This window comes from Capsella rubella, unplaced genomic scaffold, assembly GCF_000375325.1.
Source record: "Capsella rubella cultivar Monte Gargano unplaced genomic scaffold, Caprub1_0 scaffold_6, whole genome shotgun sequence".
Taxonomy (NCBI): Eukaryota; Viridiplantae; Streptophyta; class Magnoliopsida; order Brassicales; family Brassicaceae; genus Capsella; species Capsella rubella.
In genome coordinates this window covers 13383179-13410128 of record NW_006238918.1, presented here as the reverse complement: position 1 = coordinate 13410128, position 26950 = coordinate 13383179, and the positions used below count along the sequence as shown (strand labels likewise).

The 26950-nt window shown below is 31.9% G+C and overlaps 5 protein-coding genes across 9 annotated transcripts; 2 read left to right on the top strand and 3 right to left on the bottom strand.

Annotated features, from left to right (window-relative positions):
* The first annotated feature begins 1536 nt into the window (after positions 1-1536).
* Positions 1537-6054, top strand: LOC111830100. Of its 2 annotated transcripts, none has more exons than XM_023781243.1 (3): positions 1537-1718; positions 1819-1911; positions 5035-5382. In XM_023781243.1, the coding sequence occupies exons 1-3, from the start codon at positions 1558-1560 to the stop codon at positions 5255-5257; spliced, it is 477 nt and encodes a 158-aa protein (XP_023637011.1). In that variant the 5' UTR covers positions 1537-1557; the 3' UTR covers positions 5258-5382. The 2 variants fall into 2 exon arrangements, 1 of the variants encoding a protein (XP_023637011.1); XR_002833403.1 differs by lacking the exon at positions 5035-5382 and adding an exon at positions 5623-6054 and having other exon boundaries at positions 1612-1718.
* Positions 6055-6062: 8 nt separating this feature from the next.
* Positions 6063-9954, bottom strand: LOC17884162. 3 transcript variants are annotated; one of them, XM_023781242.1, is made up of 9 exons: positions 9784-9954; positions 9027-9261; positions 8858-8929; positions 8637-8705; positions 8000-8068; positions 7630-7707; positions 7391-7537; positions 7087-7220; positions 6063-6432 (listed from the first exon to the last, which is right to left on the bottom strand). In XM_023781242.1, exons 1-8 carry the CDS (start codon positions 9886-9888, stop codon positions 7123-7125), a joined length of 873 nt encoding a protein of 290 aa, XP_023637010.1. In that variant the 5' UTR covers positions 9889-9954; the 3' UTR covers positions 6063-6432; positions 7087-7122. The 3 variants fall into 3 exon arrangements, with proteins under 3 accessions (XP_023637010.1, XP_006288370.1, XP_006288369.1); XM_006288308.2 differs by having other exon boundaries at positions 6063-6412; XM_006288307.2 differs by having other exon boundaries at positions 6063-6412; positions 7087-7217.
* A 1572-nt stretch (positions 9955-11526) lies between these two features.
* On the top strand, positions 11527-12820 carry LOC17883838. The gene is made up of 6 exons (XM_006289036.1): positions 11527-11570; positions 11700-11734; positions 12071-12117; positions 12221-12349; positions 12442-12606; positions 12680-12820. The coding sequence occupies exons 1-6, from the start codon at positions 11527-11529 to the stop codon at positions 12818-12820; spliced, it is 561 nt and encodes a 186-aa protein (XP_006289098.1).
* A 1461-nt stretch (positions 12821-14281) lies between these two features.
* On the bottom strand, positions 14282-16811 carry LOC17882219 (bidirectional sugar transporter SWEET7). 2 transcript variants are annotated; one of them, XM_023781094.1, is made up of 6 exons: positions 16729-16811; positions 15912-15973; positions 15772-15808; positions 15025-15406; positions 14789-14908; positions 14282-14653 (listed from the first exon to the last, which is right to left on the bottom strand). In XM_023781094.1, exons 2-6 carry the CDS (start codon positions 15958-15960, stop codon positions 14465-14467), a joined length of 777 nt encoding a protein of 258 aa, XP_023636862.1. In that variant the 5' UTR covers positions 15961-15973; positions 16729-16811; the 3' UTR covers positions 14282-14464. The 2 variants fall into 2 exon arrangements, with proteins under 2 accessions (XP_023636862.1, XP_006289873.1); XM_006289811.2 differs by lacking the exon at positions 16729-16811 and having other exon boundaries at positions 15912-16669.
* Positions 16812-19018: 2207 nt separating this feature from the next.
* Positions 19019-22084, bottom strand: LOC17883130 (protein KINESIN LIGHT CHAIN-RELATED 1). The gene is made up of 4 exons (XM_006287190.2): positions 21267-22084; positions 20414-21027; positions 19731-20022; positions 19019-19531 (listed from the first exon to the last, which is right to left on the bottom strand). Exons 1-4 carry the CDS (start codon positions 21956-21958, stop codon positions 19294-19296), a joined length of 1836 nt encoding a protein of 611 aa, XP_006287252.2. The 5' UTR covers positions 21959-22084; the 3' UTR covers positions 19019-19293.
* Between the last annotated feature and the right edge of the window lie 4866 nt (positions 22085-26950).

Genomic DNA, 26950 nt, shown 5'->3' with positions numbered 1-26950 from the left:
GGATCATTATTCTTAAAAGAATGTCTTACAAATTGGTTTGATAATTATATAACAAAAATTTTATTTTGTTAAAAAATTACATACTTTTGAAAATAAATTAAATATACATGAATATGTGAGAAAGAAACAAACATCCAAAGTAAAATAATGAAAATGGTTTCTTTAGCTTGATTTTCTTATAACCATAAAATATTATTATACATATGTATTACATTTAAAAATATAAAAAACAATGAAGACATAAAAAAATACATAAAAACAAAAAATAAATAAAATTGAAAACAAAAGTTTAAACTAAATAATTAATCAAACTCTTACAATGATATTTTAAATGAGTTTTCACCCCATGCAAGAACTTTTAAAAAAAACAAAGAGAATAATGAAGATATGAGATATGGTAAGTTACATTTTTAAAATAATTAAATTAGAGGAGTTATAATTATAATTTATAGTGTGTTTAATTGGAATTCAATAAAGAAAACCAATAGTCTTTGGAAATTTATATAATTTTCAGTTTCATTTTAGTAGTAAAGTCTGAATTTAAAGTATGAATTAATGTATATGATTAAATGTGTTTTTTGGTTAAAAATAAATACAAAATGGAACAATAAAGAAAGTGAAACCTTACTTATATATATATGATTTTAAATAACTTTCCACCAATAAGGCTTAAAAAATTTGTTGAATGATATATGATTAAGTCCTTTCATTTTCTTTGTCATTTGATTATAACTTATAGTGTAATTAAATTTTGTATTGAATGATTGTCATAAACATTTATTTATTTATTTTTAAAAAAAAAATTAAAGCCTTAAATATTTTTCCACCAATAAGGAGAGAGTGGAACCTTACTTTTATATATATGATTTGAAAAACATTGTTACATATAAACATATAATCAATGTTGTCTTAATCGTTCATGTTTTGTTATTAGTCAAGGGCTGAGAAAGGCCCCCTTTATATTTATTGAAAAAGGCTTAAACGTAATCACTATTTAAAAGCAAGTAAGTCATTTATGGAATATCTGAATCGAACTTCCGGGTTGAAATTGTTTAAAAACCGACCCGAGATACTTTTGTACTTCTCATTTAATATATAGGGGATAGTTTTCTAGAACATGTACACTTAGCTCTTTATTAAGAATCATTCTCTTAATTTTGGTTTTTGCAGTTTTTTTTTAATTTCTGGTGTTGATTTTAGTTTTAGTAAAATCTTGAAAAATAATTTATTTAGTTTTTGGTTTTTATATAATTATTTTTTAAAACCTTTCTACGTCATCTATTTTAATTTACTTTTTGTTTTGTGTTGGAAAAATAATAAATAGTGATAACTTAAAGAAAAAATAAAAAAATTAAGTAAGTTTTTCTGAATTTTTTCATAAAATGTGATTTTTGGTAACTACGGAAAGATTAGAAAACTTTGGTTGTTTAGCTAAATGGATTTACTACAATAGTGTGCACCCAATCAAGGCCCATAATAGACAAAAAAAAGGTTTTGCTAAATCATAACCAAACCAAATTATTTATCTTGGTTTGGTTCGGATTGGTTTATTAGGTTATGGTCTTTTTGCCCCACATACGGCACCATATATATATATATTCTCAAAATTCAACTCTTCTTCGTTCTCATCGCCGCAAGCTTACCCCAGCTCTCCTTCTAAACTTGTACTCCTTTTGCTTGGGGAATTCTCATCAGTACTACATATGTGAAACTCCATGGTAGGTTTTGTGTCTCAATCTTAATCTTTATATGAACATCTCCTTGATGGATTCTCTCTTCTTATTTTCCATATTTGATTTGTTTCTCGCTTGTATTCAGCTATTGCTTCTACGTGACGGCGACAATTTCCGTTGGGGTTTGCTTCTCTATGAATTCTTCTGGAGCAAGCCAAGTCTTCTTCACAATTCATGGGTTAGATTGATTTCTCCCTCATATTATTTTCATTTAAAATCTCAATATTTTTTTTCTTCATTAATTCTCTGCTTTGTCTTCCATGAATGATTTCCTTGATGAGCTTACTCTGTATAATATTGTATGCATACTTGTACCTTTTCCTAAGATACCAAGTCTGACTTGTGTTGATCATCTTGATTTCTTGATTCTGAGCATCTCTATGTATTTGACGAATTATTTGTAATGGAACTCTTCGAATTGATTGTTTTTTTTTTTCCTTTTCTAAGAAAATTTCTCTTTTTTTTGTCTTCTTTCTATGAAAACTTCTCTGAGGCGGGGTTTGTGTGGAGTTCCCTATAATTAGTTATTATTCTTTTCAACCATCTTCTGTTCTCATTTGTTTATTTTTCTGAAAATTTTAATACCACATTATTCTTCTTAGGTTTCTCGTAGATTAATGATTGAATCTGCTGATAATATATATTGAGATTCTCTTAAAGAAATACAGAAAATGATATGTTTAAGCTGATTCAGAGAAACTATTTTCTCAATAGTTTTTAGTTTACTGTGATTCCAACTTAATATTTAGAGTATAACCACTCAATCCATCAGCTCTAAATCTATTTATTTATTTTTATAGTACATCTTTTTATATACAAAGTAATCACTCATTTTTAATTTACTATTAGTTTATATCTTAAAAAATGGGGGATTTGCAAAAATGACCTTTCTAGGTTACCATTTTGTACAAATACCCTCCATTGGTGTTCATGTTCAAATATACTCCATTCTATGTACAAAATGACTAAACTACCATCCTTTAGTAGAACTCATGATGAAGAAAGGAATATTCCTTCCAACAAAAATAATATATTTTCCGAAAAATTACCCGTTAAAAATTTCCAACAAAAAATTTCCGCAATTCCTTAAAAAACCTTTTAAAAATCTTGTAAATATTTTAAAACCCTTATAAAATCCTTCAAAAAACTTGTAAAAATTTTAAAAACCCTTATAAAATCCTTTAAAATACCTTGTAATGCTTTTAAAAACCTATGTAAACCCTTTTAAAACCCTATAAACTTCCAAAACCGTTTAAAACCTCTTGTAAATCCTTTAATAAAAACTTTTTAAAACTTCTAAAACCCTTGTAAATCCTTAAAAACCATTTTAAAGCCCTTTTAAATGCCTTTCAAAACCCTTGTAAACCATTTAGAAACCGTGTAAAACTCCGAAACCCTTTAAACCCCCTTTTAAATCCTTTTAAAACCATTTTTAAATCCTTATAAATGCATTTTAAAATAGTTCTAAATCCTCTTAAAACCCCTTTAAAAAAAATACAGCCAAGAATGTTTTTCCCCTTCCCCAAACATATACAGCTGCTTCACACCATGACTTACAAGCAACCAATCCACAGATGTTATAACCTGCTAAGTCATATATAGCAGACCTCAATGTCATTACTACTATCTAGATATAGTAGTAGTTATCATGTGAGTTATCATTAGATGATGAGTTAGAATCAAATTTGACAGAATGATATCATATGGGTACTCTACAGTTGAGTCGTTCGGATGTTTGAACTCTTTTATCCTCTCCAAACATTGTTTCTCAAGATCTTTGTCAAGGTTAATCTCAAAACACTTGCGTAAATCAAGGTGCTCCAATTGAGGACAACCGTCAAGAAAGGCCTTCAAGCCAGTGTTAGTCAATGTTTCCTCTTGCATCTTCACAACGCCACCTCCAGCTTCTTGGGGCCATATTGACTAACGCTGGCTTGAAAGCCATTCTGAACGGTTATCCTCACATTGAACACCTTGACTTATGAAATTGTTTCAACAGTAAACTTGACAAAGATCGTGAGAAACAATTTTGGGAGAAGATAAAATAGTTCAAACGCGCGAATGACTCAAACACAAAGTACCCATATGGTATCCCTTTTGTCAATTTTGATTATGACTCATCATCTGATGAAGACTCAGATGATGAGTACTACTATATCCAGATAGCAGTAACGACATGAATGTCTACTATATATAACTCAGTAGGTTATAACATTCATGGATTGGTTGCTTGTAAGTTATGGTGTGAAGCTGTATATGTTCACGTAGGGGAAAAGCATCCTTGGCTTATATGCTTTCCTCGATGTGGAAAATTAATTGACTTCTAAGGTCCATATTCCACTAAACTCCTTCAACACTCGTAGAGATAAAAATTGTCTCATATTGACTTCAAAGATAATTACCTGCTAATTGATACATAGTAAACTTCAATGTCGTTACTACTTCCTAGATATAGTAGTAGTCCTCATATGAGTCATCATCAGATGATGAATCATAATCAAAATTGACAAAATTTATATCATATGGGTACTCTACGGTTGAGTCTTTCGGGTGTTTGAAATCTTTTATCCTCTCCAAACATTGCTTTTGACCAAGATCTTCATCAAGGTTAATGTTGAAACACATGCGTAAAACAAGGTGTTCCAAGTGAGGACAACCGTCAAGAATGGCCTTCAAGTTAGCGTTAGTCAATCTGTCCCCAAGAAGTGAGAAAAATTAGTGTTACATGATCTATGTCACTCTTGCATTTTCACTACGCCACCTCCAGCTTCTTGTGGACAGATCGACTATCGCTTGCTTGAAGGTTATTCTGACGGTTGTCCTCACTTGGAACACCTTGATTTACACAAGTGTTTCAACATTAACCTTGACGAAGATCTTGAGAAGGAATGTTTGGAGAGGATAAAAGAGTTCAAACGCCCGAACAACTCAACCGCATAATACTCATATAATATAATTTTTGTGAGCTTTGATTCTGACTCATCATCTAATGATGACTACTACTATATCTAGATAGTAGTAACGACATTGAGGTATACTTTGTTTGACTTAGCAGGTAATTATCTTTGAAGTCAAGATGAGACAGTTTTTATCTCTACGAGTGCTGAAAGAGGTTACTGAAACTTGGATTTGAGATATAAGATTCATGATCTTCTTTCTCAGAGATTTGAATTTATTTTAATTTACAAGACAATTAATAAACATAAAATTTGACACGGTCTTGACTTTTAAATTTTTCTCAAAGTGAAAGTTCTTTTATTTCAAAAACGTTTCTAATTTGAAGATGCTACTTGTTTTGTAGATCAAAATATCCGCAGAATAAGGCCCTTAATCATGTGAGCTCAAATACGAGTTTTAGTGACCTTCCTTCAGAACTTCTAGAGATAATAATGTCTCATTTAGACTTAGAAGATAACATACGTGTATCGGCTGCTTGTAAGTCATTGTTTGAATTTGTTGTATATGCACGGGTAGTGGAAAAGGCTCAGCTTGACTTATGTGTTGTCTTAAACGTGGCAACTTGATTGAACTTCGCGTTCTATTTCATTGGAAGTTGTAAACGTTGAGTTGACCATAGTTAGCTGTGTCCAAAAAAGAGCAACCTTGAGGTCAGATGGAAATGTTTCTAATGTTTAATGTTCTCTCCACATCTAATTGTCACAACTTAACAATTATATTTATATTGTTGATCACACAACTTTGCAAACCCTATTTGTATTAGAACTAGATAACCTCTTAATTCTATTACGATTACTTGGCATGTCTTATCTTAACCAAAATGTTAGAGATATTTTGGGTTGTAAGCTATTGAATCTTGTATATAACATTTATCATTCTTCATTCTCCCAAGTAATACAATAAATCTCTCTTTTGTTTTATCCGAAAGCAGCTACCGAGTACAAGTTGAGACTATTAACTAGCGTGAGGGAGTCCGATTATATATGAATTGCATTGAATCATCGAGGTTTTGGGAACTCTGTTTGCGCGAGCTTGCCAGGCTTTTGCTTCGATTGGTGCTAGCCTTAGTGAGAATCTTGACTGGCGAGAAGTGGTGATTATCAAAGATCGTTAAGCCCGTTGAGAGTAAGACCCTCAAATAAGAGTCTTAAACTCTTAAATGAAAGACACAAAGACACATGTATTTAAGCAAAAGTGTGTGTTCGAAATCTTATTTCATGGATTTAAGGCAGAGAGAGGGTTAAATATTTAAGCTAAATAAACGAATATATGAATACACAGCCTGAAAGTTTAGGCATGAGTGAGATATTTTGGATTTGCGATTGTAACATCAAATAACCGAATTTGAAGGTGTTATGACGAAGTCTAGAGTAAGATTAAGTCACCTAATGATTCCAATAGAACAAATGTTTAGAGAATTCAACTGTATATCAAATCACAAAGATAACAATCCTTTTGGTTTGAAAGTAAAATATATAAAAAGTTTCAAAGTTACGAAGCTTAGTTACGAGGACGAGTGCTCTCTGTAGTCCCAGCGACGCCTGACATAACTTTCGCGACATCACCTGCTGTAGCTTCAGGCTTCTTCTTGCTGTACAAAACCATATAGCCAAGTCCACCGATTATCACAGCTCCAACCGCTGCAGCTCTCACGGGACATATCCCTAGCGATTTCCGCTGGCCCAAGACTTCACTCGTCTGCCTCGCCGCTTGTTCCGGTCCTGCCATTTCCCCTCTTTATCTATATATATTGTTGTATGTGATCTTTCTATAAACGTAACGTATTATATCTCTCTCGCAAGTTAACTTCTTCCTACTATGTTTGTGTTGTTGAAAATTTGGAAATATTTGTAGAAGAGATTTGTGGTTACTATGGTTAAACGCACTCGTAGGACATGCTTAAGACTCGTTCCTTTTATCTATATTTAGCTTCATAACAATATTATATGTAAATATGGCTTAAGAAATTTGGAAATTCCTAACATCGTACATTATGAGAATTTCATGGAAACTAATTAATTTGTGTTATACATTGTACTTGTACTTTATTAGTTTGTTTGTAGTTAACTTGGACGCAAATTGGAACATAAACCATTCAGGTTTGAACGAAAGCCTATTTAGTATTTACAACGGTTAATTTCAAAAGACTTCACTATGATAGTTTTAACCTCATAAACACCAACAAATTTTAACATCTGCATTACTACTATAAACCCAAACAAAGAAAAAGTAAAGTTCCTTACTAATTTGTGCTTATGCATAAAACTACATGCATACTTATCAGACGGTACATACTTACTAGTTACTAGTTTTGATTTTAACCCAGCTTAGAGTATGAAACTATATGTTCGGAAAGACTATACGACTCGAGGTGAACTGTAAAAAAACGAGTTACCTATTTATGTAAAATGAGATCATGAGGGGGCTCTGTTTATATTCCAAGGTCAAAACTCGGAGGATCGCTTATTAAGCAACCTCTTGTGCGGGCTGATGAGGTTTCTTGAACCATCACTTGTTCCCTAGATGCTGCTACAACTCAGATTAGCAACAGGAAAAAAAAAGTCATTTTAGATTTCAATAATAAAATTAGATATAACCTATATAACTATAACTACAGTTTTGTATACTGAAATGCTCACTATTTGTAACTTGGATTCAGTTAAGCTTTACAAGTCTACAATATTAAATTCTAGAATCACCTTTCGTTGAAACAGACTGTATCTTGTGGCTTTGGCTGGTATCAGATTCTGGAGATACTTTTGTTAAAAGCACTGATGGTTGCAGTTTATAATCAGAACATGTCCCTGTAACATTCCGTCTCTGAAGGATGGAGAGTATCTGATTTACTGCATCGAAAGAAAAACTTGGCTAATGAATGGTCTCATGAAATGGTATTATAAATAAACCACTTGAGGAAAAATACAAATATTAGACCCACCATCACGTAAAGGCTTGTACGGAGGAACGTCCTTGCTTAGCTCATCATTCTCTAACCTTGAATCTGCAGCGGACCTTCCTGCACATTCACACAAGGAGGACAGGATATGTCAGATTAAACTATTGCAACATCAAACAGAAGAATGATTGGAATATTTCTAATGATGAGGAAAGTGGCTTCACAAACATGAGTTTTATTCAAATCTAATATACTGATCAGTTGTTTGGAGTTTTTTTTTTTTTTTTAAACATCCAACATCTTAGACAAGAAAAAAGTCTGTTTGCAAGTATTGTAACCTAGCTGAGAAAACGCTTTAATTACCACTATTATCAAAAAAAAAGATGTGGTGGGTAAATTTTCCAGGTCTTACCATCACAAAGAGAGTTGATCAAAGAGTGGCTATTGCTTTCTTTATCAGCTGAACCAAGAGGTACAAAGCCTGCAGACTTGTTGCTGTTAGTCATAGCGTGAAAAAATCAAGAAGTATATACATACGGATGTGTTTTTATCAAAGCTTTTACATATGAATACTAGGCAGAGCAAAAAGAAACACATGAAGAAACTATTATATCTCTAACAGGAACTTTACGAAGAACATATTCTGAAGAAATAATTATTCTCCATACTGTTAGAGTTATCAGATAAAAGGCGTCTCAAACTCTAGAACAACCTGGAAAAGCATCAATCTTATTCAACAAGGTTGAAGAAGGCACATTATCAATATGATCTAAATAGAATTCAGGTCTTCAGAGTTAATTCTTAGCACAATTTTCACCGTATCATCCATCAGTGTGATTGATATAATATTGATATTTACCAAACATGAATATGTAAACCACATTAAAATGTTCCAGATTCAATGGATACAGTTCAGCGATAGATGATTGAAGCATTAATTTCCATTTTGGCAAAATGCCAAAGTTTAGCTATGAAATGGTTCCAACATTCTGTTATCCAATACATAATTTGCAAAATGATTTCAACGAAAGGATTAGAAAGTATCAAACCTTTTGTTGCTGACTTCATAGTGTCTGGAGTCAGTGCCACATACTTATGCAGTTCTCTCTTTTTGAATGCTGAAATTGTAGAGGGAAAACATTACTAGCCTGCAGTGCTCTATTTTCACTCTCCAAGGAAATTGGATTAATATGCATTAAAAGTTCTTGCTAGGAGTAGAAGAGGGATTTACATTTCGCAAATGCAAAGTTACTAACACAAGTAAACTCACCTCTAATCATATTGTGAGATGGACTGAGACTTTTTGAAGAAAGTTTATTCACAAGGTTAGGCTTTTTCTCATCTGCCAGAACAAAAAGGGAAATTAGTATAGCAACACTCTTCAAGAGGATAAACTTCCCTACAAAAATTGTAAGAGTTAGGATAACAGAACATCATACCAAAACGAAGAGAACTCTTCTTAAAATTTGGCCTGCGCACTGCAAATGATTTGGGCGCAGAGCCTTGATCGCTTGGTTCAACCTTTATATCAATTGAAGCCTTACTTCCATCCTTAGGATCGCCTACATCCACAAGGTAAGCTTGAAATGTGATTGTTTCACCTGTGTCCACAACTTCGCCTGCCTTTAGCATCCTGCTTTCAAGTAGATTCTCTGCCTCGTCATACAGCGTCACCTGGTTTACAATACACTAAGGTTAGCTCTGAGACCTACTACTAAAATTATGATGAAACTGGAAAGCACAATATTCACTCATCCAAATAGTCCAAAATTGCCACTCTAAACTAGCAACTAGATCCTGTGTAAGAGAAACAAGTAAGCTTCAGATCTACTCAACTCAATTTCAGAATTTGTTCTAACAAAATCCTCCAGAAATCGAGAAATCCCAAAAGTAAAAAGCTCTAGCATATTCGATAAATTAATCAAACATGGAAACCAAATCAAAACATCAACTGCGTTATAGTGTATAGCTGTGTATCATGTTCTTCAACTAATCAACAATCACAAGTCAAAATCCAAATCCACAGAAACAGACCTCAAAAACTATCTCGGAACGAGAAAAATTTCCGAGATAGCTTAGAGATTTCTTCACAAAATCAAACAATCCAACGATCTCATTCCAAAAAATCCAAGATAATAACCTAGTGGATTGATTTTATACGAAGAATCGCAAGCGAAAGACTAAAGAGAGAAACACCTTTCGTCTGGTGATATGCAAATCAAGGAAGCCGTCGTGGTAGACCTTTCGTTTCTGCTTGATGTGTTTCGTAAACATCGCAATCCATCTCTTCTTCTCCGCCATCTCCGATGAGAGAATCGCGTTTTCGCCGTTTGATTTTCAAAATTTGGAGTGAGCAGTGACGTTTTTGACTCCGGGAGTAATGACGATGACTGAAGAAGAGACGACGATGGATTATAATTGTTTAATTCTAACCGCTCAACTTTTAAACGTTTTAACATTACACCCCATTACTTTTAAAAGAGTTTATTTCTCCCCTCTTAGATAATGCACATCGAAATTGTGGGAAAACATCACAGGATTTTAAGACGTGTATCGTATTTATACAAAGAATTTTAAAATGTGCTTATAGTTACATGAATTTAACTAAAATTTGAATCTTTTTACACAAACTATTCTGTCAAACCGAGAAACATGATTTGTTCGTTTTAGAGTCGTGCGACTAGTTCTAAAACGAGTGGGTTTTTTTTTAACTTCAGCTGTGTCGTACAGAGAAAAAGATAAGAAAAATACAGATCTAAAATTATTTGTCAATAGAAATTTGATTTGTTACACATATTTGTAGATTAAAAAAATGTCCACATTTTGAAAACAAGTTTTGGATTGTGTCGCTGTTTTAATCGGTGATTTTAGATTTCAAAGACTTTAATCGCTACAATAGAAAATAGAAGAGACGAACAAGAAATAAAAGAGATATGAAAGTAACTTTGTGGTGAATATTCGCAATCGTTGCTATTAATTGCTGAACATGCGCGTAGTGTTACTGTTATGTTAACAGATGATGACTAAGATATCATATTCGCATTTGAAAATCTGTAAATAAAGCGTGTCAAATTTATGGATATACAAAATCTGTAAATAAAATGCGTCAAATTTTATAGATATACAAAATTTATTGGAAACCGTTAAAAAAAATCAAAACGCACTAAATTTTATAAATATCGAAAATTCGTTAATGGCCGTTACAAACCAAATTTAAAAAAGCGCGCCAAAAACATAAAGTGTTCCATTTAGTTAACACTTGTTTGTTTCGGGTTTTGTCATATTTCTTCCTTTTTGTTAGTAAGTGATTTTTCTACGATTTGCTTAATGTATTTGACTTATAGTTAATTAGTTATCTCTTTGGATCATAAATTATCTAACTTTAAAATAATTTTTGTTTTTTATTAAACTGACATTAAATATATTTTAAGTGTAGTATAGCGAACATTTTGTTTCCACAATATCACAATCAAGAAGTTGCCAAGGAGTTTGTCTTGGATCATCCAAACCATGGTTTAGACTTTATAGAAACTTGCAAATAGTCTTTCTATTTTTTTGGGTTTCCTATTTATTTGGATTAATAGTAACCTAACTTATTAATTCTAAATATTTGAGTATTAGTAATCACTACCAAGTAAGATTATTACTACCAAAAAACAGATTAATTTGTCATATCATGATTAAAGTAAATGCATTACCATATTGTTGAACAATATCTAAGATACTATATATATAAAAAACAGTAAGAAGAGTCAAATTCTCGTATCTAACAATTGAATTAGTTTCTATAAAACTAAAACAAAATTGCATCTAAGATAAATTAATGTATTAATTGCTGCTTCTGATTCGTCGTTGTACCTATAAATACAAGTACCTTAGATGCAAAGTATACCTCACAAATCCAAATATCTTTCTCTCCTTTGGCTCCTAAGTTAAGACATGAGCGAGGACTCTTCGGTTTCAGTGGATCAGACACAACCAAGGTCTCTTTTTTTTTGTTTTCTTCTTCATTTTATGTTTTCTTGCATTTATCAATATTAGAGTTTGGAATTGTGATGCAATATTAATTTGATGTGATATTGTAATGAGCTCTTTTTATATTCAATTCTCAGAAATGGTGGTCAAGGAAGGGGGATGAATCCATTTGGTAATATGCTATGCATGCATACTCTCATTTAGTGTTTTATTATATTCCCTCCGTTCTAGAATATATGATTTTTTTAGCAAATGCATATAGATTAAGAAATCATTTAAGTTTTGTTTATTTCTAAAGAAAAACATCTCGATCTATTTGAAAAAAAATTCAACAAATGAAAAAACAATATGCAAAATATAAATTGATAAAAACAATATTCAATTTTGCATAGATTTGTGAAAAAATCATCTATTTTAGAAAAAAAAAAATCATCTATATAAGAACGGATGGAGTATTTTCTAATCTCCATTTTTATGATTCTTGATTATTTTTTTTTTTTCTTTGTAGTGCAACCACCCATTGCACGAAGAACCCTAATCATCCAGAATCAAACCGTAACTAGTTTCTTTCTTTTCCTCCATTAAATTAGTTCCATATCTTCTCATTAATCTTTAGTTCTTCTAAAAGAGATCGATGTTTTGAACTTATACCAAACAGGACGTCGTCACTATTCTATCAGCTCTTTCTAGGACAAGTCGTCAAGGATTCTACATCATGTCAGGGAGTGGATACGTTTCACAAGCCACCGTGGTGTCGTTACCATCCCGACTGATATTGACTGGCATTGTATTTGCTTAATATCTCAAACTCATTCAATAGAAGCATTTCTTTTTTTTTTCTTTTTTTCTTTTTTCTGATATGTTTGGTTATATGTATAGGGTCGGCAAATACTTTACATGAGTGGTTGGTTCCAACCAATGATCTCAATTACAGATAGTCTTGTACTAGCTAGTCGTCGCAACGGAATACTCCATGTCTCCCTTTCCGGTCTTGGACAAAGCCTTGGCATAGCACAACATCTTATTGCTGATGGACCTGTTGAGGTATTTATTGACTCTTTTTACCATTAGCTCATACCAAATTTGCAATGGTTATTGAGGGAACATGTATATGTAGGTGAATGTTGTTTTCCTTTCCGGACCGGGGTCGGAATATCCACCCGATGCACCAGCTCCTGGACCGATAGCACGGATTCGGCTGCAAGTTAACTATGTAGATGGAGCACATGCAGCACCACAAGCACCTGTTGAAGAATAGATGCACCAGAAAGTTGTACCTAGTTATGGCTGCAAAAGAAGAATAAGTAGTAGGAAGCAACTTAGAACGAAGTGAATAAGAGTGTTATACATATAGACATTCTTAGGATCTTAGAGAACTACTTATGATAGAAATCTAATTAATGTTTGCTTGGCCATATTTGACTAATAAATTAATAAAACAGAATTTTATTTCCTCAATGCTGAGAGGAACCAAGTTTTTCCAGCGAATCATGTTTTTTCTTACGAAACAAAGTCTTTCTACTGGATCCAGTCCTTGAAATATGTTGGATTTAAGGACTATATAATATCATAACATAAGTATCTCATGAAACATAATAGTTTTGAAGTACTTTTAAAAAAATTGAAAACGTGTCAAATTTCATTAATACTAATAATCCGTTAGAAACGGTTAAACAAAAAATCAAAGTGCGCCAAATTTCAGAAATATCAAAAATCTGTTGGAACAGTTATAAAAAAAAGTTCAAAGCGCGCCAAAAATTTGAGTGTTGTTTAATTTAGTTAACATGTTGCTTTAGAATCGTTATATTTCTTTGGTTTGTTAGTAAGTGATTTATATAGGATTTGCTTATCGTATTTGACTTATTTATTTTTTTGGATTATAATTATTATCTGACTTTTCGATAGATTTTTTTTGAAAAACATGAATTCTAAATAGTTTAAAAGTATAGTATAGTGAACACTTTTTTTTCCTTTTGAAAATTTGAGGATGTGAAAGACAAAAACATGTGGAAACAAAGGTACATACCAATCTATTGATTAAACGAATGTAATGTTTAATTTAACGATATGTGTGTTTTGGCTTGGTCAACGATATTTGATTTGTTAAACTGATAGTCAACAACACTTGATGTATTAAATGACCTTCCACAAAGTTCATGGTTTATTTAGCCTAATTTTGATTGTTCATGTAGTAACCGACACTTTTTCCCATTATAAAATCACACATCTAGACGCACCTCTCTCATGCTCCCTTGATTAAAACTGATTGTTTGTGTGCAGATTCTGACTACACATGAAGACATTTTTACTAGAATAAAGCCTTTGACTTACATTTTCTTTTTATCCTATTTAACAATCTTTGATAGTTTGTTTGTCATGGCATTTTCATAGGATTATCTAAACCATGAAATAAGAATCTTGATCTGTAAAATAGTGGAGATGGGTGGCTCCTAAAGACTGAACTAACTATGGATCTTTAGGAACGTCGTAACGAGTTACGTTGAGCCACAAGTTGAAAAAGCTTTCTTCAACCAAGTCATGCCTAGTTACCTTCAATTTGAATAGCAAATGCAAGAAGATTGTGTATGTTCATGGAGTCAATCACATCTACCTTTGCGAGGGTCTTCCAAAACATATTTGATCCAAATAAACTAAAACTATAAATTAATTAAAGTATAAAAAACATAAACCAACATAAATATTTTAGTTGCAAAGAAAATAGTAGAATGTTTTCCCATCTATTAATATGATGTACCATTCCATGAGACAAATTCATCTCTTACTTACCATTTAGATTAACACATCAAAATCAAATTACGAAATTTGAAACGTTCAAAACAAAGTAAATGAAACTTTTTAACATCTTTATTCATATTAGAAGATGTGATCAAGCCAAACAAAATCAAACTCCAATAATTTGTTTGTTGAAATTCTCTAATTTTTCGGATTCGGTACGAGCCACGGCAGTTGATAAGTCTATGTAACCAGGTTGTTCTTGTCTCTCCGCCATTATCTTCTTTGTAGATTTGTAGTATGCACCATATAATATCAACTGTCCCAATCCAAATACACATCCAATCCCATTTGGTATCTACAAAATATTACTCTTGTTAATTAGTCTTTACTTCACAAATAAAAAAAAGAACCAATTCAAATTTTACAATTCCACATACATTTTATTCACACATAAGTATTCATTTTTGTAGGTGACACATGAAAAACTCACAGCAATGAATGGGTCGAAAGGCATGAGTGCATAGATTGTCCAAACGCCTGCATTGAGAAACGCAGCGAACGATAGCCAAAACGGCATGAACTCCACACTTTTTGTCTTTATTACCATTTTCTTCATTATAATTATTTTGGCCAACACAATGCTATATGGTTAGTTCATGTTTTGGATTCTACCATAATTTAGTCACAAAAAAAAATAAGGATAAAATCATATAAAATGTAACGTACCATGACAGATAATGGAGAAGCGTACATCATAACGTTGAAAACGCAACAAACGATTCCAACGCTCATCGTTCGTTGATCGGTAGTGTGTTGGAGGGTAAAGACCAAAACCGCGAGAATAGCTACAAGCGCGGTTTCGCCCGCTAAAACAGCGGCTATTGCCAACCGCTGTTTTTTATGGCCGCAATAGATAAAAAATATTGCAAGGAAAACGATTTCGATCGCGATTCCCGTGCCGTTGATCGTAAGGACCAATGTGCTGTCCGGATGCACCTTAGGGAGGCCGTAAAGAACCCAAACCATACAGTTTATGAGAGTCGCTAAATACGGTATTGGCGAGTATGCCTCTACTGACTTCTTTTTCACTATCCCGACAAATGTTGGCCTGAGACATTAATAATTAAAAAAAAAATTATCATCTATTTTATTAGAAATTATTAATTATAAATGTACTTTAATTTGTCTTTTATTTGGAAGAAAATCTAGAACATAAATAAACTTTTTTAGTTGTTATTAATATGATAGAAAAATATTATAATATGAGAAAAAAGTATCAACTTAAAAATTGTGATTACTCAGAAAAAAATTGAAGGATTCAGTGATGAAAGAACAAAACAAAATCTAAAATATCTTTCAAGAGGTACCATATGTCTTAAAACTTACTAAGAACACAATTATGAGTTTCTTATTCTTAATTATACATTATATGAATTCTCTTTGCATGTATCTTTAAAGCATATATATACTTACGTTGGTGACAAGAACAGACATAGAGCAATGAAGTTTCCTGCAAACAAAATTATCCCAAGTCAAGAAAAATAAGATAATCATGTTATTTAATATAACTTGTAGATTAGAATAATATAAAAAAACACTGGACTAATTAAAACCTATTATTCCAACGATCTTCCGAACAAGGTTAAGATGTGCAAACCCCATAACTTTGAATGTACTTGGTGATGATGAAGAAGGAGAAGAAGAAGAAATAAAATTGATTAAATGATTTGAGAAACTATCTTAGTTTGGTAAATCAGAGAAGAAGGTTTGGTCGATTGGGTTGGTGTTTATATAGAGAGAGGGATCATAATAAGAGATACAAAGATGTTATGATATGACAATACAAATGATACAAATAGGTGTGATTGTGTGAATACAATGCATGCACCGTGTGAAAGAGAAAAAAAAGAAGTCATTTACTAACTCTTATTTAAAAATTTGAAGGGTATTAATATTGAATTAAAATTAAACATACATTTATGATTAGACTTGTAATACATAATGACAAATGACTTTTTAAGCTTACAAAATGACAAATGACTTGGTAATTATTAATTTATCAAATCATAGTCTCATTAGTTTACCTCTTTTGCATAAAACATCACTAACCATGAATTTAATTCAACCAACAAGAAAACATATTGTAAAGTTTAATTGGTCAAAAATATTTAATACTTTTAACTTTTCATAAAAAATTGAAATCTCACTTATTTTGTAACATAACTTTTTCCCTAAAATTAATTTATAGATTAAAACAGAAAAAGTATAGATTAAAAATATTTTATTTATTATTTGCCTAAGAAAAAAAATCAATTAATAATTAACAAACTCCATGTAGAGTATAAATGGTCAACAAAAAAATGATTAATTTCACATCGCAAATTGGAAAATTTCAATAGAAGAAAACATCATTTCAAAGTTACTACTTACTATAGTACTAACGCAATATATAATTTGTAACCAAATTATAATATAGCAGTAGTAGAAGGGTTGCTATGTATACTTTAGAGTTTAGATTTTTTTTTTTTCACTAATATCAATTATAATGGATTTTCTGATGTTAACTTTTAAAATATGTAAATATCAGCAAGTTCAAAGCTCATTCTGAATATTATAAAACCAAACATATATATAATGAGCTTGTCTTTAATACTTGTAAATTTTGCCATTTGGCTTCATCTAAAAAATGTGTGCATTTATTTATGAGCTTATTACAATACATTTATTAGGGCAAATATCAAAATTAAAAATAATTTTGAGATGTCAAAAAAGAAACTGGAACTTAATTTTGTGAGATTTTTCTTCTTTCTTTTTTAAAGAAAAGTATGACTTTAGATCTAAATGTTATAGTAAACACACAAAAAAAGAAAAATCAGGTTTAAATATCTAGCCGATCATTCCACGTACTACAAGACGAGCTTTGTTAGGTTTTATCATGTAATCAGTTTTGCATTAGATACTAAACACTCATTTATAATAAAAAAAAATCACTTAGATGCAAACTAAAATGTTGTAATTCTCTTCTTCATACCCACTTTTGTTTCAAACCAAACCTTTAGAATAACAACAATTCACATGTAAAAACATTTACTCAAGCATGTTCGCCAGTGGTCTCTCTCTATATATATTAAAAATTATATTTTCTTGATAACTAAGAGGTTTAGGACCGAAATCCGTAATTTTCCTAGAGCCTCGAAAAAAAACGGATGAAAACCCTTGGCCAAACGAAAATATCTATGCTTTGGTATCTTAGCTCATCAGGACATTAGAAACGAAAACAAAAGAAGAAGTAGCTAGGCGGGCCTATTAGGACATAATTAACTTCACGTACATAATGGTTTAAGTAGACTCCAAACGTTTATACTAGGAAATGTGATTGGACGTATCTCTATATCCATGAAACAAACCAAAAACACACATCTACCATGCATGTGTGGTCGTGTGAATGTGTATGAAAATTTATTTGTATATGATCGATCTCTGTTTATTTCCTTGCAAGAAACACATCTACGTTTACATACGCAACTTATAAATTTTTTGGATAGAATAGATCTCTAGGAATGATGTAAAAGGACATCTACCAACACACATACACATTTTAAAACGTTCAGGGCATCTATTCGTCTATATACATTTATAAAACAGACAGAAACAAATTCGTAAGGCATGTTCATAGTTTCGTTTTCTAGTCTTGTTTGAGTAAACAATAATTACAATGCAATTAATCAAACCTATGAGAATATTATTTAGATTCATGATCAGAGTAGGATTGAATTAATAACCTTGCAAAACATCCTTCAACAATGGTTAAAAACAATATGTTTTGGCCAAGTCACTCGAGTACTTATGTTTTGTTTTGTGACAATAGCCTTACACGGGTGCAAAAACTGTTATTTAAAGGAGGATTAATACATGAACTTTTAAAAATTACTACCACATTATTTAAACATTAATAACAAATTCAGATGATAGGGGTAAAATTGGAATTTATTTTTGGTTTGTGATCATAGGTAGAAATTTACCAAAAGTTAAATACACGAAGACTTTTTATAACAAAATTAAATAAACAAAGTTTTTTAGTCAAATTGAAAAGGTACATGTATTAAACGTCCAAAAGAATAATAGATGGTGAATTTTTAGGTTTTTTCCCTTTAATCTACTCAAAGATGTGTATCGATCTTAATTGTTTCTTACACGTGAAAAAGAGATTAGATTAACATGAAACAAAGATTTCAAATGTGAACAAGTCTAATAGGTAGGATCCTTATATAGGTACTCTTGGTTTGAATCCTGATCAGGAGCTGAGTTGAGTAGACAAATAGAATCTTTTAAACCTTTTTCTAGCCATACTACCTAGCTAGGAACCAAAGTAGAAGGTGGTCTTCTTACCTATAGCTCGAGCTTTCATAGGATCAAAACTCAAAACACCTATAAAGCCTTGCCTAAGGAACCAAGAAACAAAACTACAATTGGTTTTTGGGATATATGAAAATTTGTTGTAAAGTCTCTCTGCTTTTGGTGAACCGTCCTAATCCGAATACCATATTAAGTTTCAACTATTATGAATAAGATCATCAAATCATGAATCATATATCAAATTTGTACAAGTTAAAAAGGAAAAGACTTGCAAGTATACTTCTACACAAATTGTAAGGAGTAAATTTATACAAGTTAGCATAAACATTCATGAAAAAAAAAATTATAGTTATTAAAGTAAGAAAAAAAAAAAAGAGTGATTGAATTGAAGAAAAAATCTCAAACTTCAACAAACAAGCTCACCACCTTAGCAGTAAGTATTTTCACCAAACTCAAATAATAAAACGCTATACATGAAATTAATTCATCAACCTCAGATTTTATGATACAGAGAGAAAAAAAAAAACAAAGATCAGATTAAAAGGAAAATGATATAACAATTATAATAAAATAGAATATTGAATTATATATATGGATTGATTTTTATTATATATGATTTATTACTCTTTTTTTTGTTTCTCAGAACTTGAAACCGAGGCTGGGCCATTTCTTAGCAGAAGACTCTTTCTTGGTAGGTCTTGCGTTTGGATCAATCAGATTCTGGAGGGACTTGGCTTTGTAGTTCCGTGACCGCCCAGCTTCCTTCAAAAGCTCGGCTAAACGCTTCTTCTCGTCCTCGAAATCTGGATTCGCAGTCCCGAGCTTTTCCTCTCTGAGTTTCAGAACCTGCTCTAATATCTCAATCGCATCCTCTATCCTGCAAATTACATAGCCATCACAAAGAACATCATTAGTGTTTTTGTCCAGTAGTTTTCGTTAAGGATGTCTAATATAGTTTAACCAATCCAAACTGCACCGAAACCATACACATTTTGACCTGAACCAGTTACGATTATGGTTTTGGTAAACGAGCAGATCAACAGTGCTATGTCAGATAGGTTTCTTTAAGAAATTACCTTCCCATGGCGTCATAGGTAGCAGCCAGATTGCTGTAAACGCCGAGAGTGTCCTGATCGCACGGTCCACGTTCTTGTTCAAGAATTCCTCTTGCTTCCTCAAACAGCTCACCCGCCTCATCAATCTTGAAAAGCTGTACGCAGGCTAGTCCCATCTGGTTTAATACAACTCCGAAGAAGGCAGATTTCTCACCCGCTGCCCTTAGCTTTGTCACAGCGCTCTCAAACGAGTTTCTTGCGTCTTCGTACCTCCCCAACGTGTAGTACATAACTCCCATCCTTGCCTCCAACCCTGCAAAAATTTACATACAAAGCCAAACTAATGTAAAGGAATGTTGGAAACACAAAAAATCTCATTCTCATATTGCTAACGACTCCCATTTAAATTCATTTTCTCATCTGATCACATAGTACTTCCCTATACAAAAGCTTAGGTAAACATTCAGATCCCTTATTTCTAGGATCTTCAATAATATCCTTAATCTTTGGTAAGCCTAAAACAGGTGATAAACCCAATTTCTATTGCAAACCCAGAAAAGTTGATTCAAGTGGCTTTTACTTGCATGCTTGACAACACAAAGATCAGAGTATGTAACATTCAATTTGAGACCATAATCGCACAGTTTAAATAAATACTGCATACCAATCCAGCATAAAGAACATTCACTGTTTTGATAATTTACCTGCAATTGCACTCTGCTGTCCTGGTTTATCCTCAAGCAATTTCATCGACTTCTGAAGTAGCTTCAATGCTTCCTCAGGTTCATCCACAGACTCATAAATAGCAGAAATCTCTGTCAACCCACCAGCAATCTCCTCCACAGTTGTCCCAGGCACCGGCTTGTTGTATATCCTCAACGCATTCTCACAATAGGACTTGGACTCACGCAGTTTCCCTGTCCTATGGTAAAGCTCAGCCAACCTGACAAACACTGATGCAACCGTCGGATGACTCTCGCCTTTAGAAGACTTAAACACAGTGAGAGCCTTCTGATAAGAGAACACAGCTTCATCAAACCGGCACAGCGACATGTAAATATTCCCAATGCTAACATCGATCGACGCAACCTCGGATTCTTGCCCACTCGCAATCATAGCCATACTTGCAAGAACAAGATGCTCGAGAGCATTTTCATAATCTCCTTTAGCCTCACAGATAATTGCCATCAGCCTCCTATCAGCTGCCTCCTCCAATGAAGCAGGTTCACTATGCGCACGATGGATCTCTAGCGTTTTCTTGCATAACTCTTCCGCTTTATTGAACTGCATTGCTTGAACATAAGCTTCTGCTAAGTACCTGAAAATTATAGGAAACTTCAGAACCTGGACATAGATCCCTTTTACTCTCCAATTCTAAATCTGACTAATTTATACTTTGCAGATACATATCAGAAGAGCCAATGAAGAAACAAATCTCAATTAGATTCACTTGCTATAAACTTAGATCTAATCAAAACAGTAGCTTTCACTTAATTGAATCATTGTGTTAAGAATCTAAAGATTTTTATTAACCATTAAATGTTTAATTAATAGAACCTGCAAGTTTCTCCAACTCGTGGATCCGTATCGCCTAGAGTCTGGATCTGGATCTTAAGACCTTCTTCATAACAAGCAATAGATCTATCGATCTGACCAAGCATGGACAAAGTATCACCAAGCTGCATATGACCAGAGAACGCAGCGAGAGAGTGGTCAGGGCCACGACTCGGGTCAGGGACCTGAATAGCTCGCTCAAGCGGCGGTACAGCTTCATCGAATCGACCAAGACTACAGTAAATAGCAGCGAGGACGTGAAGACTCATGGCTAGGTCAAGAACAGGTCCACCATCGCTACCGCCGGGAATAGGCGGAGCAACGGCGGCGCAACATCTCTCAAACGATTTGGTAGCGCGGATCGCGTAATCTAATGCTTTATTAGGACCTTCACCAGAAGCAATGGCGTCGCGAGCTAATTTGAGAAGGAAAGGACCGAGATCTGGATTGTCTAGAGATGGATCGTCGACGTCGGGTACGGCGGCAGCGGCGGCGGAGGAGGATATGTTCGGGGAATCTTTTTTGCCGCTGGATCTACCTGGTGAAGGTTTGGATCGGGATGGTGTAGAGGAAGGGGTCTTCTTCATCGGAGTTCGCGGCGGGTTTGAGAGAGGTTGCGTGTCTGGCACGGCCACACGTAGCGGCGGCGCGTCGGCTGGGGTTTTGACTGAGACGAGACCTGGCATTGCTGGCATGAATGTGTTGTCTCTGATGTGTGTGTGAGAAGGAGAGAGAGAGAGAGAGAGAGTAATGGCGGATTTGGTTTTGGATCGAATTGAGATCTCTCCAAGTGGGGAAGGAGACGAGTCAGTCAGTGAAAGAGGTAAGGGTAGTTTCGTGATTAAGTTTATAATTAGAGGATATAACGGTCATGTCGTTGTAAAGTGTCTTGGTGATAACTATTTTCTTTTTTTTCTCTAACACAAAAAATATAAGTGATAGATTTTGTATTTAATGAAGACAAGTGATACATACAAGATAGATAAGTTTGCATGCCAAGATTTGTACTGTTTTGTTGTGTTCTCAATCTATGTTTTATTTTATTTTATTTTATTTTATTTTATTTTAGAGAACTCACAAATTAAAAATTAGGTTTTCCAACTAGTTAACCAAATTAGAAAAGAGAGTACATAAAAGATTGTAAAGATTGAGAAGTTTTAGTCAATTATGTGCGTCGAATTTGGTTAAATTAACTTTTTTAATGAAATCGTGTGAGTTTCCGATGTTCGATCCATATATTTTTCTAATATTCAGAATCAAGTTTTCAAAATTCTAATTTAAAACACAATTTTTATGTGTCAATCCATAGTTAAACTCATCGCACAGAAAAATCATCTCCTTTATACACTAATACCACACTACCGGTATACTACTAAATCACGATATTTAGATAAATTAAGTATTTTATTATTACTTAAACATTAATTTAATATGTAATGTAAAATGATTTCTATATTTTGCATTTCATATATACATACGCAAATTCAGTGATCACAAACACTGAAAAGACAAACAAATTAAAATTATTTTGATCCATAAAAAAATAGTAGAAAAGAGTCATTGTCCATAACTTTAGTTATATATGAGTTTTAATGTCAAAATAAAAAATAGGAATACACAAAAAGAACTATAAAAGAATCACAATTACAATATTGGAAAACATTGTAATTTACAAATAACTTAAAAGAGGACAGACAAAGAGAATAAATCCTACTGGATACTAGTTTGGTCGATACATTGCATCATCCTTAGTTGTACTCACATACACTAAAACAAGTAGTTGCAGTGGTTGGTGTAGGTATACCACCGTCAACAACAAAGTTCGACGACGTCTCTCATAAGAAAAGAAACTATCACAAACCATTATGATACTGCCAAGTGGAGATATGACAGAGAAGATGAGACTCAAAGCCAGCTATTAAAGAAAATACATACAACTTAAAAAGAAAAATGTCAGCTTGGTATTTTGGTAATGATGGACCAACCAAATAAATTAAGACTTTTAATCATTTTTAGGTAAAGATAGGATACATATTATTAAGAGTACCAAAACCAGCTAGGTTTGTGTTATTGTTAATCCATAATTTAATCATGTGATAAGATACTCTTGACGAGTCCATGTCACCAAAACTAGGTACATACTTCTATTCTTAAGGTTTAATTAACTAATATGTTCAGTTTATGGTGAGATTTTGAAGGTTTTTTGTTATAAAATCAATTTAAATTTATGTATTTTGAGTCTAATCGAGAAAGAAAAAATTAAAAAATATGTCTATTCAGAAGAATCATCGATGTTCTACTATTAAGAATTCTTCGTATAATCTATATCTAATTTTTTCAAAATTTATCTTTAACACAAATTAACACTTGTAAAATATATATCTATGAAAAATAATAATATAATTAAAATAAAGATTAACATTAATTAAAGCTTGTAAAGATGAAACCATTCCTAGCACTATAATTTAAATGTAGATTTATTTTTAAAAAGGATAGTTTTTTTCAATTACAAGACTCCAACATTCACTTAAACTAAAATTTAATATAATATTACAATTGAATTAATCATAATTGTAACGGTGAATAAAAAGTCTACAAAAGTTTTTGTCTATAGATTTTTATTATCTTCCACTTATTTTCTAGTATTTTATTTTTATTTTATTTTTGCGATATATATCATTTTATCCTATAATTTATTCATGTATTGTTTTTACCATACGAACAATTCTAATTTGATTGTTTCAATTATTTTAAGATGACAAAAATATTCAACTGATTTACACATTATCAAATTTAGGTTTATGAGTTTTGACTATTTCATATATATATATGCAACTTTTTGGACATTACTGTAGAGGTTAATTTTGGGCATTTTTGTGATTGTTTTCTATTTTCTAATCGATATGATGATTTTTTTCATAATTCTTAACAGCCAGCCATATACTTGAAAATTGAAATAATCATATTAGAACATTGAAACAATCATATTATAATTGCTCGTATGATAAAAATAATATTTATCCACCATTTGTCATGTTATCTGTGTGTAAGGCTCTTCTTTTATTTACATACTTTTAATGAACTAAAATTGCTAAAGTGATACTGTGTTTTGGAACAAAATACTTGCATTAGCAAACCGATTTCTAAAGTCATATTTGTTATATAGTCATTACCATCCTTCGTCATGAGTTCTCCACATATACCATTATCAATAAAGTCATTTACTCATTTTTGTAATTAGTGGATATGATACCTTAAAAGTCATTAGTTTTGTGTAAACATTTTAAAACAAACAAACGAGAACAAATCTTCAAGTTACAGTTTGTTACTCCTATAAAAGTTTTCAAATTTCATCCAAAATTTTGAACTAAAGCTAACAAGTTTATATTATTTTTTATTGTAGTTTCACGATTATAGTATTATACATATTAGTTTGTTCAAAAAAGTATTATACATATAAAACATTATACTAAAATTCAGTTAATTTATGCATTTATCATATTTAGGTTATGATTTTGACTATTTCAAATATGTGTGCAATTTTGAGGACTTTTTGTGCATTTGTTATGAAAACTTTAAGCATATTTGTGCTTGTTTGTCTTTATCCCATAGTATAAAATATAAATGCATACCACCAAATCAATAAGATGTTTTCTAAATATTAACAATTGGATAATTATACGATATAGTTTACAACTTCATTTTTTGCAAGGATTAGTAAACTAATATGAGTATTAATATTTGTGTTTTTCAAGCGCGTCGTTTACGGAAGCAGAACGAGTTAGCACAATTTGTAGATCTACGGCAATAAAGCTAGGACAACTACCTGTAAAAGTTGAGAAGCGGCCGCATATGGCGATGCTTGGAGATGTGGAGTAAGCCTCAAATTTGTTAAGGGTAATTGCAGAGATTGACGGGAGTTCGTCTCATAGAAGACAAAGTTTGATTTACATAAGATTATAAAAATTCAAGAAAGTCGGTAGTCTCTTTCTAGAAAGGGAAAATAGAACCTCTCATGTGTTTTATTTGACATCAAAGGTGAATAAAGTAGAACTGGAGAAGAGAGAGAACGAAGATAAAAATGAAGTTGAAACTTTACAAGTCCACTAATTTTCAATCTATATTAACATTTTAAATCATTTTTGAAATAATTCATGGACTTTGAAACTATGAATTTACAAAAAATGTTAGTGACATTTTTAATTTATTTAAAAATTTGGTAACCAATAATAATCATATTTAACAAATTTCCTAAAATCTTTCTCCTAATGAATACAAAATAACATTTTCTTATTTTTTATGATAAAAAAAAACTACCATCTTTTTTTAAAAAAAATTAATGGTTATTATCCCTAATTGAAAGAATATTTTTTCCCAAATGTATAATAGAAATACAATTTTTTTTGCATATCAACAATTTGATTTTTTGGAACCGGACAGATAATGCAAAAACAAAATCGCATATGTAAAACATCCCACATCGGGTATAATTTTCTTGACAATGGTTAATAACCTTTATAAATATGACTATATGTTTCCAACTACGAATGAGTAGGAAGTTTGATTTCTTAGGCGTCCAAATTTAAAAATAAATTATTCAGTTTAATTCGTTTTTTATTTGAGCAAACTAAAACTTTAAAAATTTTCAAAATATTATAATAATTATAATTTTTAACTTTAAAAGTTAATATTTATAAATATTTAAACTTTGAAAGTTAAAAAAATAATAAATATTTAAGCTCTATAAAATGTTTAAAATATTCTAAATATATAAACTCTATAAAAGTTTAAAATATTATTAAGTTTTAAAATATTATGAATATTTGGAAACTTTTAAAAGTTTAAGTGCTATTAATATTTTAACTCTACAACAAGTTTAAACTAAAGTATTATTGACCTTACAATATCTTTAAACATGACTTTAATTTTTTGGCGATTATATGATAGGGAGGGTTGTAAGACATGAATAATTGTAATAAGTTTCCAATGGATTATATAACGGGACGGATTGTAAGACAAAACTGGTTTGAATTGATATTACTAACAAATTAAAATATCATTAATCTCATATTTCAATAGATTTTACTAATTTTTAAAATAACATCAATATAAGATATGTACAATCAAACTGATTTAGTAAATTTATTTATTAGAGATGCCATTTTAATATTTATTAAATAAACTCCAACACAAATTTGTGAATTATAAGAAAATGTTTTCCATGAATCTTACTTTGTCACAAAGAGAAGCAATAATGTTTATATATTTTCACGAGGTTCAACTGTTGGGTGTAACTTGTTGCCTTTGTGGACAGCTCAAGCCCATTAATCTTCTTTCTTCCACTTATTGCCGTTCACCACTTGGGCTTGAAATTTGGCCCATTTATCTTTCTTTCTTATCGAAGAAAGGACTTCTACGGGAGACTTGAGACTAGTTGATTCTTGATTTCTTTCTACATCTTGATAATATCTCTGTTCCTACTCTATTTAGACGTTCTCTCTAGACGCTTCAGCTAGTTGCTCCTACTCAATTTCTTTATTGGATATGGCGGCTCCTAATTCTAGCCACTGGTCTGACTTCTCTTTCGATAGCTTAATATCTCTCTTCGAACGTTTGAGTTTTTTGGTTCACCGCGCAAAGATCGTGTGTACAAACTGGTATATGTGCTCGAAACAGACCTTTTGAAC

Bases quoted from the DNA above. Each gene is read 5' to 3' on its own strand.
- LOC17883838 (XM_006289036.1), top strand. From the start codon at position 11,527: ATGAGCGAGGACTCTTCGGTTTCAGTGGATCAGACACAACCAAG. The intron at 11,735-12,070 runs GTAATATGCTAT...TTTTCTTTGTAG, and splicing joins AAGGGGGATGAATCCATTTG to TGCAACCACCCATTGCACGA. The intron at 12,607-12,679 runs GTATTTATTGAC...ATGTATATGTAG, and splicing joins TTGCTGATGGACCTGTTGAG to GTGAATGTTGTTTTCCTTTC.
- LOC17882219 (XM_023781094.1), bottom strand. From the start codon at position 15,960: ATGGGGTTTGCACATCTTAACCTTGTTCGGAAGATCGTTGGAATAATA. The intron at 14,909-15,024 runs GTACGTTACATT...ATTATAATGAAG, and splicing joins CTTCTCCATTATCTGTCATG to AAAATGGTAATAAAGACAAA. The intron at 14,654-14,788 runs GTGAGTTTTTCA...AATATTTTGTAG, and splicing joins CTTTCGACCCATTCATTGCT to ATACCAAATGGGATTGGATG.
- LOC111830100 (XM_023781243.1), top strand. From the start codon at position 1,558: ATGGTCTTTTTGCCCCACATACGGCACCATATATATATATATTCTCAA. The intron at 1,719-1,818 runs GTAGGTTTTGTG...GCTTGTATTCAG, and splicing joins TACATATGTGAAACTCCATG to CTATTGCTTCTACGTGACGG. The intron at 1,912-5,034 runs GTTAGATTGATT...CTTGTTTTGTAG, and splicing joins GTCTTCTTCACAATTCATGG to ATCAAAATATCCGCAGAATA.
- LOC17884162 (XM_023781242.1), bottom strand. From the start codon at position 9,888: ATGGCGGAGAAGAAGAGATGGATTGCGATGTTTACGAAACACATCAAG. The intron at 9,262-9,783 runs GTGTTTCTCTCT...ATTGTAAACCAG, and splicing joins TGCATATCACCAGACGAAAG to GTGACGCTGTATGACGAGGC. The intron at 7,708-7,999 runs GTAAGACCTGGA...GTGAATGTGCAG, and splicing joins GATCAACTCTCTTTGTGATG to GAAGGTCCGCTGCAGATTCA.
- LOC17883130 (XM_006287190.2), bottom strand. From the start codon at position 21,958: ATGCCAGCAATGCCAGGTCTCGTCTCAGTCAAAACCCCAGCCGACGCG. The intron at 20,023-20,413 runs GTAAATTATCAA...AAATTTTTGCAG, and splicing joins ACAGCAGAGTGCAATTGCAG to GGTTGGAGGCAAGGATGGGA. The intron at 19,532-19,730 runs GTAATTTCTTAA...TGTAATTTGCAG, and splicing joins ACCTATGACGCCATGGGAAG to GATAGAGGATGCGATTGAGA.